The sequence below is a fragment of the Microtus ochrogaster genome, chromosome 15, assembly GCF_000317375.1.
Source record: "Microtus ochrogaster isolate Prairie Vole_2 chromosome 15, MicOch1.0, whole genome shotgun sequence".
NCBI lineage: Eukaryota > Metazoa > Chordata > Mammalia > Rodentia > Cricetidae > Microtus > Microtus ochrogaster.
In genome coordinates, this window is record NC_022017.1 from 25840172 (window position 1) to 25854601 (window position 14430).

General features: G+C 43.5%; 1 protein-coding gene across 1 annotated transcript in view; it reads right to left on the minus strand.

Moving 5' to 3' along the window:
• Positions 1–13948, minus strand: part of Atxn10 (ataxin 10) — a 150403-nt gene extending 136455 nt beyond the window's left edge. The window contains exon 1 of the mRNA XM_005354399.2: positions 13532–13948. Coding sequence (XP_005354456.1) covers positions 13532–13647 — 116 coding nt within the window. The 5' untranslated portion in view covers positions 13648–13948. The remainder of the gene's footprint in view (positions 1–13531) is intronic.
• Positions 13949–14430: the final 482 nt, after the last annotated feature.

The following is a 14430-nucleotide window of genomic DNA, read 5'->3' on the forward strand; positions in this document are numbered from 1 at the left end:
AAAAAAAAATTATTATAAGGGGTGAGGGCTTGTAACCTGAATTTTTTTCTTTCTTTCTTGTTTAAAACTATATCAAATCACTTCTATTATAATTATTTACTATGCAAGTTATATTGCTATACTTAAAGAATAGGTTTTAGTTGTTTTTTTTTAAAGGAAGGGTTGGGCAGTTGTGGTGTACACCCTTAATCTCAGCACTCCAGAGGCAGAGGCAGGTGGATCTCTGTAAATTCAAGCCACCATGGTCTATAAAGTGAGTTCCAGAAAAGCTCCAAAGCTGCAGACAGAAACCCCGTCTCAAAAACCAACAAGAAAAAAAGAGGATAGATCTGAGAGTTGATGTTTATGTTAATAAACTTTAGTCATTTCACATTACATGGATACTAACATATCACAGTGTACCCCAAAAATGCATACAATTATGGCTTATCAAAAACTGAAGGCCAATCAGCATTGATACATGGCAATCATCAATTTAAAAAGACTATTAAAATGACTGTTTTTTTCTCTAGCCTCATTCAGTTATTCGGGTGACAACACAAACAAGTGGAATTTAATTCCATGGATGTAAGGAAATGCTTAGATCAATGAACCCAAACAGAACTAAAAAGAGAAATGTGAAATTAGAAAGGCAATGAAGCACAAAGAGTGAGAGATAGATAGGAAACAGAATCAATAGGCAGGTTAGAGTAGGGTCCTAGAGAAAAAACAAGTCAGAAGTGGGGCTACTGAAACTGATCACGAAGAAAGGAGCTGGATTAAAAATAAGGTCCAGATAAGGTGTAACACGTGGCAATGTGAAAGAGAGAAGACTTGGGAGTTGAGTTCACTGACAGTCAAGGGAATGCGGTTGAGCAATGAAAGGATTGCCCATGCAAACACTGAAATGACCAAGATTTAAGACAATTAAAGCAATACACAGTTTACTGTATGCTAAAACTATACTTTTCAAGAATAGAATGGGGTGGCCACAGATATTTAAATTGCAATACTGATTCAACAAGCATACTGTTATAGCATGGTCAAAAAGTTGAAGGGACCCAGGCAAGGTGGCGCAAGTCTATAATCCCAGCATTTAGGAGCTAAGGCAGAAGGGCTGAGCTAAAGGACAGCAAGGACTACACAACCAAGATCATGTCACAAAAACAAACAAAAGGGCTGAAGAAATAACTCAATAGTTACCAGTGTTGGCTGGTCTTACAGAGGATGGGAGCACTATAGGCAGCTCACAACTGCATGTAACCCTAGCTCATCTTCTGGCCTCCACGGACACAACACCTACAAGTACATACACAGACACCATATAATATACACACATATATATGTATGTACGTATATATCATATGTATGTATACACACACAAAAAAAAAAACCAAGAGTCAGATGGAGAGACTGATAAGAACAAGAATGATGGAGAGAAGTCTGACACCACCAGCAACAATCAAGGGGAGTACCTAGCCCTTCTTGAGCTACAAAATGCAGTAGACAGAAAACACCTCCCATTGTTGAAAGCCTCTGGGAAAGGCTTGTCCTCAGAAGCTGAGTAGCACTTCTAACAAAATGTTTACTGAAATGTTATTTTTGAATGGCACTAAGTTCACAGGTCAACCTGGGAAAAATATGTTCTTTGTTGTTGCTGTTTCAATAATATATTGATATTTCATCATGTAAGTCTTCTTTAATGTCTTTTGATATAATTTCTATTCTCTATGGTGATCATGATCATGATAATGGTGACCAGGACAGACAGAGACAGTAGCTAACGATTAAGTTGTTCTTATCATAAGCTAGTCATTATTCTAGGTGTTGTACACATTAACTTCTCGGTGGCAACAACAGGGAAATACCGCTCACACATTAGTTACAGCTTATTTAGTTTTATGGCCTAACTTAGAACCTGGCTCAACTGAATAACAACCCCAGGGTTCCTTTGCTCTTCAGTATCCACATTCACAGATCCCTGACCAAGCCCTTGAGTCAGTGACCACTACAAAAGACCAGAAGGATGAAAGAACTAAAATGCCCTTCTCCGGGTTCTGAGAGTCACAATCATACCCTTATTTGTTTTAATTTGCTGACTCAAATTCTTTCCTGACTACTTCATCCACTTGAGAAAACTGCATATGAGAGGTGGCCTCCCATTGAGCACTTCTGTATTTGAAGCTGAGTCAGACACCTTACCAAAAAGTTCCATGTGTATTCCAGCTCACGGCATAGGTAAAAATAAAGGAGACTGCCATCACATAATTCCTTTTATGGAGGAACTTGATGTTCTCTCAAACAACTGAACTGAATCATGGCTGAGTCAAAAAGCCATATGGCATCTAAGCTGATGACGTGTCTGCGTTTTTGTTGGGGGGGAGGTGTTGTTTTTGTTCTTCTGGATCACTCAAAAACTTGCTGGCCACAGGCTCAGTAATGTTTAGGGAAAATCCAAGTGTATGAGTGTACACAGACAGATTTCTATTTTACTCCTGTGGTATGCTACCCTCTGAAAGGTTTAATTATTTGCTTTCTTCATGAAAGTTAGTCAATATATTTAGGCAAGCAACACAGAATCACAAGTCATTCTTTAGCTCTTGAAATCAGTTATCTGTCATAACTGATGTTTCCTACATATTCCTAACTAGTCTCTTTTGTGCTTTTATTTTACATATAATGGTTCAAGAAAATCATAAAGGGGCTGGAGAGATGATGGCTCAGTGGTTAAGAACACTGACTGCTCTTCCAGAGGACCTGGGTTCAATTCCAGCACCCACATGGCAGGTCACAACTGTCTGAAAATGCAGTTCCACAAAATCTGACACCTTCACACCAATGCACATAAAAATAAAGTTAGATAAATCATTAAAAAAATATTAAAAAAAAAGAAAATCATAAAAATACTATCAAATGCCCACTATGTGCTAAATGTGAATGTAAGAATTAGGAATACAGAGTTAAATAGGAAACCTGTCTCTGAGGGAATGGCAGGTAATTAAGTGCTTTTAAAACTCTGTGATGGTCTTGAAAAGAGGCAAAATTATAGGACACGGGCCTAGAGATTGAAAAGATTTCTAATATTATCATTATTATCTGTGCCACTATAATCAAATACCTAACAAAAACAACCTATAAGAGGTAGGATTTAGTTTGGCTCACAACTTCAGAGCGTATGTATACTCAGCCCATGGTCACTTGGCCCTGTAAGCTTAAGGGGAACATCCTGTTGGCAGAAGCATGCAGCAGAGAAGAATCTCATGGCAGACTAGAAGCAAAGAAAAAGAAACACATGCGAGGACCAAAGCATAACATAGCAGCAGTTCTCAATCTGTGGGGCACTACCCCTTTGGCAAACCTCTACCTCCAAAAATATTTACTTTACAATTCATAAGAGTAGCCAGGTGGTAGTGGTGCACACTTTTAATCCCAGCACTTGGAAGGCAGAGGCAGGAGATTTTCTCTGTAGCTTTGGAGCCTGTCCCTGGAACTAGCTCTTGCAGATCAGGCTGGCCTCGAATTCACAGAGATCCACCTGCCTCTGCCTCCTGAGTGCTGGGATTAAAGGCGTGTGCCACCACTGCCCAACAAGAGTAGCAAATAAAAATTTTTTTTTAAATTTTAACCATAACCATAACATGAGGCACCACTATATTAAAGGGTTGCAGCATTAGGAAAGTTGAGGAACACTGCTCTAGGGTCATATCCCAGTGACCTTCTCCCAACTAGGCCCCACCTCCTACCTTTTACTACCTCTCATCAATACAATCATATGATAAATTCACCAAGCGAATAATCCATTTATCAAAGCAATCAGGATCCAATCAATTCCCAAAAACCCATCAGCTAGCAATCAAGTCCTTAACACATGAGTGGTGACAGTCATTTCATACTCAAACCATAACAAAATGAAAATTGAAATGGTAAATAAATTATGAAGGAAAGCCAGGCAATGGTGGCACATGCCTTTAATCCCAGCACTTGGGAGGCAGAGGCAGAGGCAGAGGCAGGCAGATCTCTCTGAGTTCGAGGCCAGCCTGGCCTACAGACCGAGTTCCAGGACAGACTCCAAAACTACACAGAGAATCCCTGTCTCAAAAAATAAAACAAAAAGAAAGAAAATTACAAGTGTGTATGTACACAGAAATAAAGAAGGTTTACGGCATTTATAAATGTAATGTCACAACACTTGTGCTATTTCTGTTAGTATTGGAAGCAAGCCAAATACAGTTCATTTTACTGTATAAATTATAGTTGCCCCACAAAACTTGGCAAATTTCCTTAATCTTCATTGTCAAATTTAATGGATCTGGAATCATTCTAGGAGACACACGTCTAGGCATGTCTATGAAAGTATGTCTGGAGAGTTCACTGAGGAAGACATGATGTTCAAATGGCAGAAGAGGAAAAAAAAAAAGAGAGAAGTCCAGAAAGCACCAGCATTACCCCCACCCCTTACCCCAATTCCTCACTACAGTGTGAGCAGTACTTCACAGGTATGGTTGTTTAAATGCAACTGGCCCCCACAAACTCATAGGAGTGGTACTATTAGGAGGTGTGGCTTTGTTGGAGTAGGTGTGGCCTTGTTGGAGGAAGTGTGTTACTGTGGGAGTGGGCTTTGAGGTTTCCTATGCTCAAGCTATGCTCAGTGTCGGTTCACTTCCTGTTGCCTTCAGATCAAATGTAGAATTCTCCATTACTTCTCTAGCATGTCTGTCTGCACTCCGCCATGCTTCCCATCATGATGATAACGGACTGAACCTCTGAACTACAAGCCACTCTGTTAAATGTTTTCCTTTTTTGGAGTTGCAGTGGTCATGGTGTGTCTCCATAGCAATAGAAACTCTTAGACAACAGGTCCTACCATTATGCCTTCATGCAATGACGAACTATAGTCAGTGAGTCAAAATCTTAGGTTGCTTTTTGTCAGGCATTTGGCCACAGCAATGAGAAAAGCAACAATATAGATAGTTAAACACATGAACAATTAACACGGCACCGTGAACAGCTTTTCAGGGTTAAAAATACTTGTTATTAACTAGTACTGTTAAGTACAAGTGATTTTTTTTCTCAATGGCATCAACTGGTTTATCTTCAATGTTCTATTCAATTCAATGTTCACTGAGTATCAAAACAATCTAGGCAACCTGCCAGGAGATGCTCCAAATATAATGATTCCTACCCTCAAAAAGAGTGCTATCTAGTAGGGACAGACTGGTAGAGAAAGAGTATTCTATTATAATGAGCTAGCAAGGTAGCCTGGTAAATAAAGTAACAAACCTGAAAACCTGAGTTCAATTCCCATGGCCTCCAAGGTGGAAAGAACTCAAACATGCCCACTCTAATAAAAATGTAAAGAGAAAAAAGGGTATTCCATTTTGAAATGAAGAAATAGTAAGAAAAATTCACACTTTAACACCTCCCTCTTTCTAAGCAATTCAGTATGTTCAGTTATAAAAATTAAAAATGTAGAGCCTAGCTATAAATAAGATATATACCTTCACACACAACAACTCAACGGGAACACTCCATTACAGTCAAGTCTGAAACCAAAAAGCCAACAAATCCACAAAGCAGAATCCTGTGACCAATCCCGACTGGATGACAGGGCTAAATGTTCCCTGCACTTTGTGGTGCGTGTGGTTCAGAGCCAGGTCGGGACTCTCTGCAAGGAGGGTAAAAAGCCCTGCAAACACTGTAGCCCACATGCAGGCTACGTGGAAAGCCGTGTCCAGTAGGAAGCACAGAGCGCTTCACAGAAAGGGCCTGGCCAAAGATGCTGGCTGCCCAGGAACTAGACACATAGATCTCTAATACTATTACTATCTAAACCATCAACAAAATACCAGGTTTTAAGTCAAGATCACTGGGATCAGGTACAAGAAAATGTAAAACCTTCCCAGAGGGTGTAGTGGGCACAGAAAGAAGGACACATGGAAAAAAAGTTGTTACTCAAGGTAAAGGCTCACAGAGAAAAGTAGCAACAAGAAGAACTGGTTGCTGCCCTCGCTACTCCCAGTGACCCACTGACAGATTGTGTCCTTACACTTAACCCTAGGCTGTACTGAACTAAGTCCTAGGCCCAAAAGAACACATCAGTCTGACAAAATGGTTCAGAGGGTGGTAGCACTTACAGCCAAGCCTGACCATCTTAGCTCGATTCCTGAGACTTGCATAGTAGGGAAAAGAAAATACAGGTCATACAGTTTCCACACACACACAATCAACAAAAATGTACCTTCAAAAAAAGAAAACTTCCAGTAGGTAGTGTAAAAGGGGCTCAGCAATTTTCTCTCCAGAGAACTACTGTATGCTCTCGTGCAGGGAGCTAGAGGGCAAAGACTGCAGTTACTACACACAGAGAGCATCAGCTCTGCACATCCTGAAGTCATAGCTTCTTCAACAAGATGAAGGAAGGATCTAGAACTCTGGGGCTCACTGGGACATCTTAGTACTTCCGTGACTAGTGATTCAATGAAAAAGCAACTGTCACACTCCGAGAATAACAAGGGGACGGGAGCCAGGGGCTCAGACCCCTTAACAACAGGGCTTATCCACACTGCAGGTTGAACCTGGGGAACATCCGGTATGGTGAGTAGAGACAGATGAACCTTACCCTATGAAAGCCTCTGCAGCTGGACTATAGCCTGCTCCAACAGTGCTCCTCCTAAAAGTCTTAGATTCCACAGGTTGCTACCTTGAAGATTGACAGGGTGGGCAGATTCAGACCAGAGAAAACCTCCAGAAGAGCAGATTGTAACTCATGCTAGGACTCAGGCCACACCTGGCCCAGCCAGCCAATGACATCAGGATCAATTTTCAACCAAAGAACAAGCTAATTAACTACTTAAGCCATGCATCTTCAGGATACGCTGAAGCTACAGTGTACATGCTCCTGGGGAATGAGCCTCAGCTGTCCACAGCAGTATCAGCCCCACAAGGCATTCTTACATTAGCTGGCTTATTTTTTCCCCTAGATTTTCATTCATTCACTTATCAGTCAGCTCAGCTCAAGCTCTGGAAACATAAAGCACTGTCTGGCACAGAGAGTACATTCATGAAGCAAAACCCCCAAGCACCAGACTGGTAGCAGTGCTAACAAACAATATCCAACCCTTCTACTTTTTTTACAGCAAATTTTACTATTTAATTTTTAATATTTTTTATTTGTGTACAGACTAATGAGTAGCCAGGCGGTAGTGGCACCTGCCTTCAAATCCCAGCACTTGAGAGGCAGAAGCAGGTGAATCTCTGTGAGTTCAAGGCCAGCCTGATCTACAAAGGGAGTTCCAGTTCTGGCCAGTTCATAGCTACCGAGAAACTCTGTCTTGAAAAAAAAAAAGAAAGAAAAGAACCCTAAAACTAATGAGTATGTGGGTGAGCAAGCAGGTACCTTTGTGCCATGGCGCACATGTGGAGGTCTATGCTGGCTACTCTTTTAAGTCAACTTGACACAAGCTAGTCATTTTGTCCAGAGGTGGAACCTCAGTTGAGAAAATGCCCACCAGACTGGCCTGTGGGCAAGCTTGTGGTACATTTGTTGACTGATGATTAATGTGGGTGGCCTATCCCACAGAGACTGCAACCCATGAGTGGGTGGTCCTGAATAGTATAAGAAGCAGGCTGAGCAAGCCACAAGGAGCAAGCCAGTAAGGAGCATTCCTCCATGGCCTCTGGTTCAACTTCTGTCTCAAGTTTCTGCCCTGACTTCCCTTCATGGAAGACTGTGATTGAAACCCTTTCCTTCCCAAGTTGCTTTCAGCCACAGTGTTTATCAAACAACAGAAAACTAAGATAAAGTCAAATGATGACTTTTAGGAGCAGTTCCCTTTCCACCTCAGTTTTGAGTCATAAAATCTCTCTTGTTTCTGTGGTGTTGCTAACTGGCCCACAAGCTTTTTATCGATTCTCCTGTCTCTGCCTTCCCATCCTGCCACAGGTGTCCTGGAGTACAACTATGGACACACATCCAGCTTTGACCTGGATTCTGAGGATCAGGTCATCAGACTAGCATGGCAACTGCTTTTAACCCACTGAGCCACCTCCCCCCCCCCAAAGTTTACTGTTTATATGTTTTCCCCACTAGTTGTGCGTAAAAAGGCCAGTGATACTTGCTCAAAGTCCTTCAGCCATGCTCAAATGAGTCTTGGGGGGGGGGGGATAACTGATAAAACAGGGTATGTAGACAGAAAGCTGCAAATAACCCATATGGCACACTCCCTAACTCTTTCCCTGCTAATCCCAACCTCCTTTGACAGCCATTGTTCAGATGTGCATTATCACTGAGTAACATGGACTAGTGTATCAGCTGGTAACAGTATATGCTTTGTAACCAGCTCTCTCCAGTAGTTCTGGAATCCTTCCATGTTGTTCTGTGTCAGGAGTTCATTTCTTTACATTGCAAAGGTATGTTTCCCAAAGAAGTTGCATTTTTGTAACCCCAACAACGTAAGAGTTCCTGTTGTTCCACAATCTCACAAAATGTTGATGCTGTCATTTTAAATTTAGCCACATTAATCAGCACAGCTTGTACTTCGAAGAGGTTACAGTTGGTTGGCTTTTTTGTCTAATTTTTATGTGGATGAATATTTTGCCTGCAAGTTTGTGTATACACCCATGCCTGGCCCAAGGAGGCCAGAAGAAAGCCTTGGATCCATTGGAACTGGAGTTATAGACAGTTGTGAACAGCCCCTTGAGTGCTGGAAACTGAACCCTGGTCCTCTGGACTAACAGCAAGTGCTCTTAAGCACTGAGCCATCTTTCCAGCCACAGTCTTGTTCTATACCCCAGGCTGGTCTAGAACTCACTTGTTGCCCAGGCTGGCTTCATAATGGCAATCTCTTCCAAGATTATAGAAACACATCATCACATCTCTATCTATGGATTTTTATTATGGTCTTATCTATTTACAAGAGCTATTTTAAGATACAGATCACACAGCACATAATTCACCCATTGAAGTATCCAACCACATACAGGTAATAAACATATTACAATGTTAATTTCTTAAATTGTGGTAAAATAACTGTAAGATGAAATTTGCCACGTTGGCTACTTTTAAGTCTACAATATTTCATTCACAATTCACAGCCATCACTATTACCACCTTCCCCCCACTCTTGGTTTGTGAGACAGGGTTTCTCTGTAGCTTTGTAGCCTGTCCTGGAACTAGCTCTTGCAGACCAGGCAGGCTGGCCTCGAACTCAAAGAGATCTTCCTGCCTCTGCCTCCTGAGTGCTGGGATTAAAGGCATGAGAGGCATGCACCACTACCGCCCAGCTATTACCTATTTCTAAAACTTAAATATCCAAACTTGAAATTCCTAATCATTAAGTAGTAACTTTCTATTCCTTGCTGCCCAAAACCTGATAGCCTCTAAATTCACTTCCCTATGAACCTGACCTATGGTCCATAAATGGAATCATATATTTATCTTTTTGCAGTTCCTTTAATTTCTTGGTGCTAACTTATGCTTAGCTTTTTGAGGAACCATCAAATAGGTTTTCTGTTGGCTACAACATTCTACATTCTCACCAACAATGTATAAAGATTCAATTTTGGGCTGGGAATGTAATTCGGTAGCAGAATACTTAACTCAAAAGTGCAAGGACCAAGGTTCAACACCCAAATTCACCAAAGAATGAGGGCATCAATTTCCACACATCTTCACCGATGCTTGTTCTTTCCCACCTTTTTGGATAACAGCCAACTGAAAGGGTGTAAAATGGTATCTCACGGTGACATTCACTGCTTTTCACTAGCTGCCACTGAGTACTGAATAAGGTTGACTGCTATTGGACATCTATATTAAAGCACAAGAAGTTTTGCCCAATTTTTAAAATGGACTATCTAGTGAATTGTAGAAATACTTTATACATTCTGAAACCATCTTTTGTTAGTATTAGGTGTGTGTGTGTGTGTGTGTGTGTGTGTGTGTGTGTGTATGTATGTATTACAAATACTTTAGTATATGCCTCGTCATTTTGTTTTCTTACAGGCTTTCTTTGTGTAGTATTAGCTGTCCTGGAACTCACTTTGTAGACCAGGCTGGCCTTGAACTCACAGAGATCCACCTGCCTCTGCCTCCCAAGTGCTGGGATTAAAGGCGTGTGCCACCGCTGCCTGGCCATCATTTTGTCTTTTGATCTAGTGTTTAATTTTAAATCTAAATGGATAAAGTATTTCACTTAAATAGGATGTTATTATATCTTAGATAAGAAATGATGCTTAGTGAGGGAGGTGGGGCAGCTATGGGTAACGACGGGTGTGAATAACAAAGGACAATGATATTACGTATGAAAACATAATAAACCCCGTTATTTTGTACTACTAAAAGAGGCTGACTTTTTTTTAAGTTTCCCTAGGTCACAAGGAAACTAATCTCTTGTAGATACTCAGATATTGAGATCTATATTCCATGTTGAAATATCTTTCTGGACTGGTCTGAGCTGTAGATCAAGGTTCATTTTATTCCAATCAATAGACAAATAGTTGTTCCCTCCTTGCAAACAATGTGCTTTAAGTTGATTTTGTTTTTACATTTATAAACATTTTATAAAGAAACTAGAGCCAGAATAGGCTTTTATTTTTTCACACAAAATAGTCAGAGTTCAATAAAAAGAACAAAATGATCAAACACACACGCAAAAGATAAAAACAATAAAAAGTTATCATATCCAGTCTTTATAGCCAACATGTTTAAGAATTAAATGAGAACATCAATTTCAACAAAGTACAGAAATATAAAAACAAATATATTAATTCAAAATTGCAATACAAAACACAATGATGGTAGGTTTGATGAAGATAAGAAAATTAGCAAACTAGAAGGCAAGTTAAAAGCAAATCTTTAAGCAGGTATTTAAAGAGGGAAAAAAACATTTTAAGAACTGGAAAGATCCTCCTGAAACACCTGAAGTCTGGGCTAAAAACACTAGATTTACCCAGACACACAAAAACATACTTAAGAGTACCTGCTGCTTTTAGAGGGGACTGGAGTTCAGTTCCTAGCACCAATATCAGATGGCTCACACTCCCTGAGTAATTCCACTTCCAGGAGACCCACAGGCACCTGTGCACATGCACATACATACAGACAGAGAGACAAAAAAAGACATACTCTCTCTCACTCTCTTCTCTCTCTCTCTCAAATGAGGGGCTGCAGAGATGGTGCAGCAGTTAAGAGCACTGGCTGTTCTTCCACTCACAAGTATCTATAATGAGATCTAAAGCCCTCTTCTAGTGTACAGGCATACATGTAGACAAAATACCCAAATACTTAAATAATTAAATCTTAAAAAAACAATTGGGTGACAAAGCAGAACCAGAATCAAGAACTCTGCACCACCGCACAACTGCATTCTCCACCCGAGCACCTATCCACTGGAAACAGGGTCACTGCTCCACAAGAACTGCAACCAAACCCCAGAATCACTCTCCTCTTCACCCCACAACAAGCCAGTTGGTCCCTGAGTCCTTCCCATGCAATCTTACGAGTTCCTCATCATTGTCCTACCCTTCCCCACAATGCCCTTACTCTGGGTACTTTTTCACAGGGACTTCTGCTGAAACATCCTTCCTGCTTCATCGCTCTAGCTTCTCTGTCCTCTTTCCAATGGCGATCAGAAGATCAGAAAGACTTTCCTCACACACAGATTTTATCAAACCACTTCTGTTAAGGAACCCATCATTGGTTTCCCATAACTCCTCTCAGAACAGACCAAGTCAAGAGAGCTATGGGTCTTCATCTTCTCAACAAGTTACATAAAGGAAACCAAAAATAGGCTGTCTCCTCTGGCCCAGACATATGATCTGTGTTGTTTCTCTGCAACTCTACAAAATCAGTATATGACCCTTCCACAGAAACTGTCTTTTCTAGCTGGCCCTCAAAGCCCTAGTAATTTTACATGTGTGGGTGGATGTCCATGTATACAGCGTGCATGCCTGATAACCGTAGAGACCAGAAAAGTTCTAGGAATCAAACTCTGGTCCTCTGGGAAAGTACTAACTGCTCTTAACCACTGAACCATCTTCCCAGGCCCTCTCCAGTTATCTGTCTTTGCTGGCTCTGGGAGGCAGCATCTTTACCATATAGATCTGTACTACAGTACGCTTACACAGCAATCCCCTATTATGTTTGATGAAAGGAGTTACATCACATTTGTTTTTGTAACCTCAGCCCCCTGCAAAAGCTGTTTCATAGTGTTCAATATATCGTTAATAATTAAGGCAGAGGTCCTGGATGGTATAGACAGGCCCAAGCATCAGATCAGCCAACATTATTTCCCAGATCACACTGATCAGCATCCTGCCCACAAGCCCAAGCTACAGTACCAGCGGCCTTCAGATGGGAAAGAGCTCAGAACAGCATCTTTCATTGTTGTTGCTGTAGTTGGTTGGTTGGTTTGTTCTGAGATAAGGAGCCTTGGCAATGTTGACCAGTCTGGTCTTGAATTCAGAGATCCATCTGTCTCTGCCTCTTGAATGCTGGGACTGAGGGAAGACAGGAGCCACCGTGCCTGATTCGGTTATCTATCTACCTTGTTGGTTGGTTGCTTGGTTTGGTTTTGGTTTTTCAGCACAGTATTTATGTATTCATTTAGTTTTTCAACACAGGGTTTCCCTATGTAGCCCTGGCTGTCCTGGAACTCACGCTAGAGACCAGGCTGGCCTCAAACTCACAGAGATTGGCATGCCTCTGCCTCCCGAGTGCTGGGATTAGAGCGATTCTGGTCTTTTTTTTTTTTTAAGATGGAAAGTTCTAGAAAGAACTGAACCTACCCAAGCCTATGTGCTCTTTTCCACTCTGCTCTCTGTCCACACACTGGGATTTCATGATATCTCCCTCCACGAGAAAGCAAGGGTTCGGTGACCTCTCAGTCCAATAACTAAGCACAATGCTTGCTACAGGGGAGGCCATTATTATAAAGAGAAAATACTAACGCTTGTTTAGTGCGTAGTGTCCTGAGGATGTAACAGGCACACTCTCATTAAATCCTCACTATGTTTCCACTAAGAAGGCACCTTCAACATCGTCTCCATTAAACAGAAAGGGAAACCGCAGCACAAACAATCCTACAAAACCCAACAGGACCTGACAGCCTGGCGTACTTCTGTTCCCACGTCTTAGTTCATCGCAGCACTGAAACATGCACCCGATTTCCCATTTTCAAGGCGAGAAAAAGAAAGGTCGGAGGCAATGTGGAGATGTCAAGAAGCCAGTCCGGATCTGCAGGCTCCTGGGCATCTCCCTTTAACCCAGTGGCGGAAGCCAGAACACGCCTCCCCGGGCCACCGCCCGCCCTCAGGGCCCCGCCTGAGGAGCCAAACCAACAGCTTCCTCACAGCCAGCCTGGGGACCAGCGTTGCCACCGCCTGCCCCCTCCGAGCCCGGGCAAACCGTCGTCCCGAGCAGGCCTAGGCGCGCGCCACAGAGCCGCAACCCGCGCGTGGGCCGAGCCCGTCTCGCCCGCCGCCCCGCCTCGCCAGCCGCCCAGCCCAGAACCCCGCCACGGATCCTCTTCCTCCTAGGCAGCAGCCCCTGCGCGGTTACCGGTTCCGCTGCTCCTTGAAGAGCGCAGTGAGGGCGCGCAGGGCCTCCAGGTCCTGGATGGGTGCTGGCACCATGATGCCCGACAGCCGGGAGGGTGGCATCCTGGGCGCCGCCATCTTGCCACTCGCTCTTAGCCGAGCCTGACAAGGCGGAGAGAAGAACGAGAGATGGGGAGACAGGAGACAAGGGCAGGAGACGGGGACGCGATCCGCCCGGCGCTGGCTTCCGCAGCCCGCGTCACCCAGATCCCGTGCCGCTGCAAGGCAGAGAGCGCGAGACTAGCCGGCTCGCCTCAGGCGGAGAGGACAACGCGACGCAGCAGGAGGGGGTGGGGGGCGAGGGCGGAAGTCCCGCCTGAGGGGAGGGGGTCCAGCGGAAGTCCTGCTCCTGCGTGGGGAAGGAGGGAGGGGGTCTTCGGGTTCTCAGTGGGGCGGCCTGGGTAAACACGCCCCGCAGAGGACAGACTACTGAGCCGAAGGGGACGGGGAAGGGTGGGCGGTAAGGTGTCTTGTCAGGGACAGACGTTCTCCCTGAGGGAGGGCCTCCGTAGGTGAGGCCCGGATGCAGAGGTTTCCCTCTGGGCAAGGGATACCAGGCATAAGCGGTGCCCCCAGGATAATGGATGCTGTCCCTGGAGGGGTCTTGGGAAGGAGGCTCCTTTGGAAAGGCGGAGAGGGGATACTGGCCAGAGGCGTAGGCTGGGAGAGGGGACCTGGAAAGAGGCTTCCCCCTCAGGTGATATATGCAGGGCCACCTAGTCCCATTGCAAGAGAACCTGGAGCAAAGACCCCCTCCAAGGAAGGGATACTAGCTTGAAGCGCTCCATGGAGTGAGACTTGCAACGGAGGTTCCCCCGTTGGAAAACCGGGAGGCTGTGGAAGACGACCTTGGACAGAGGT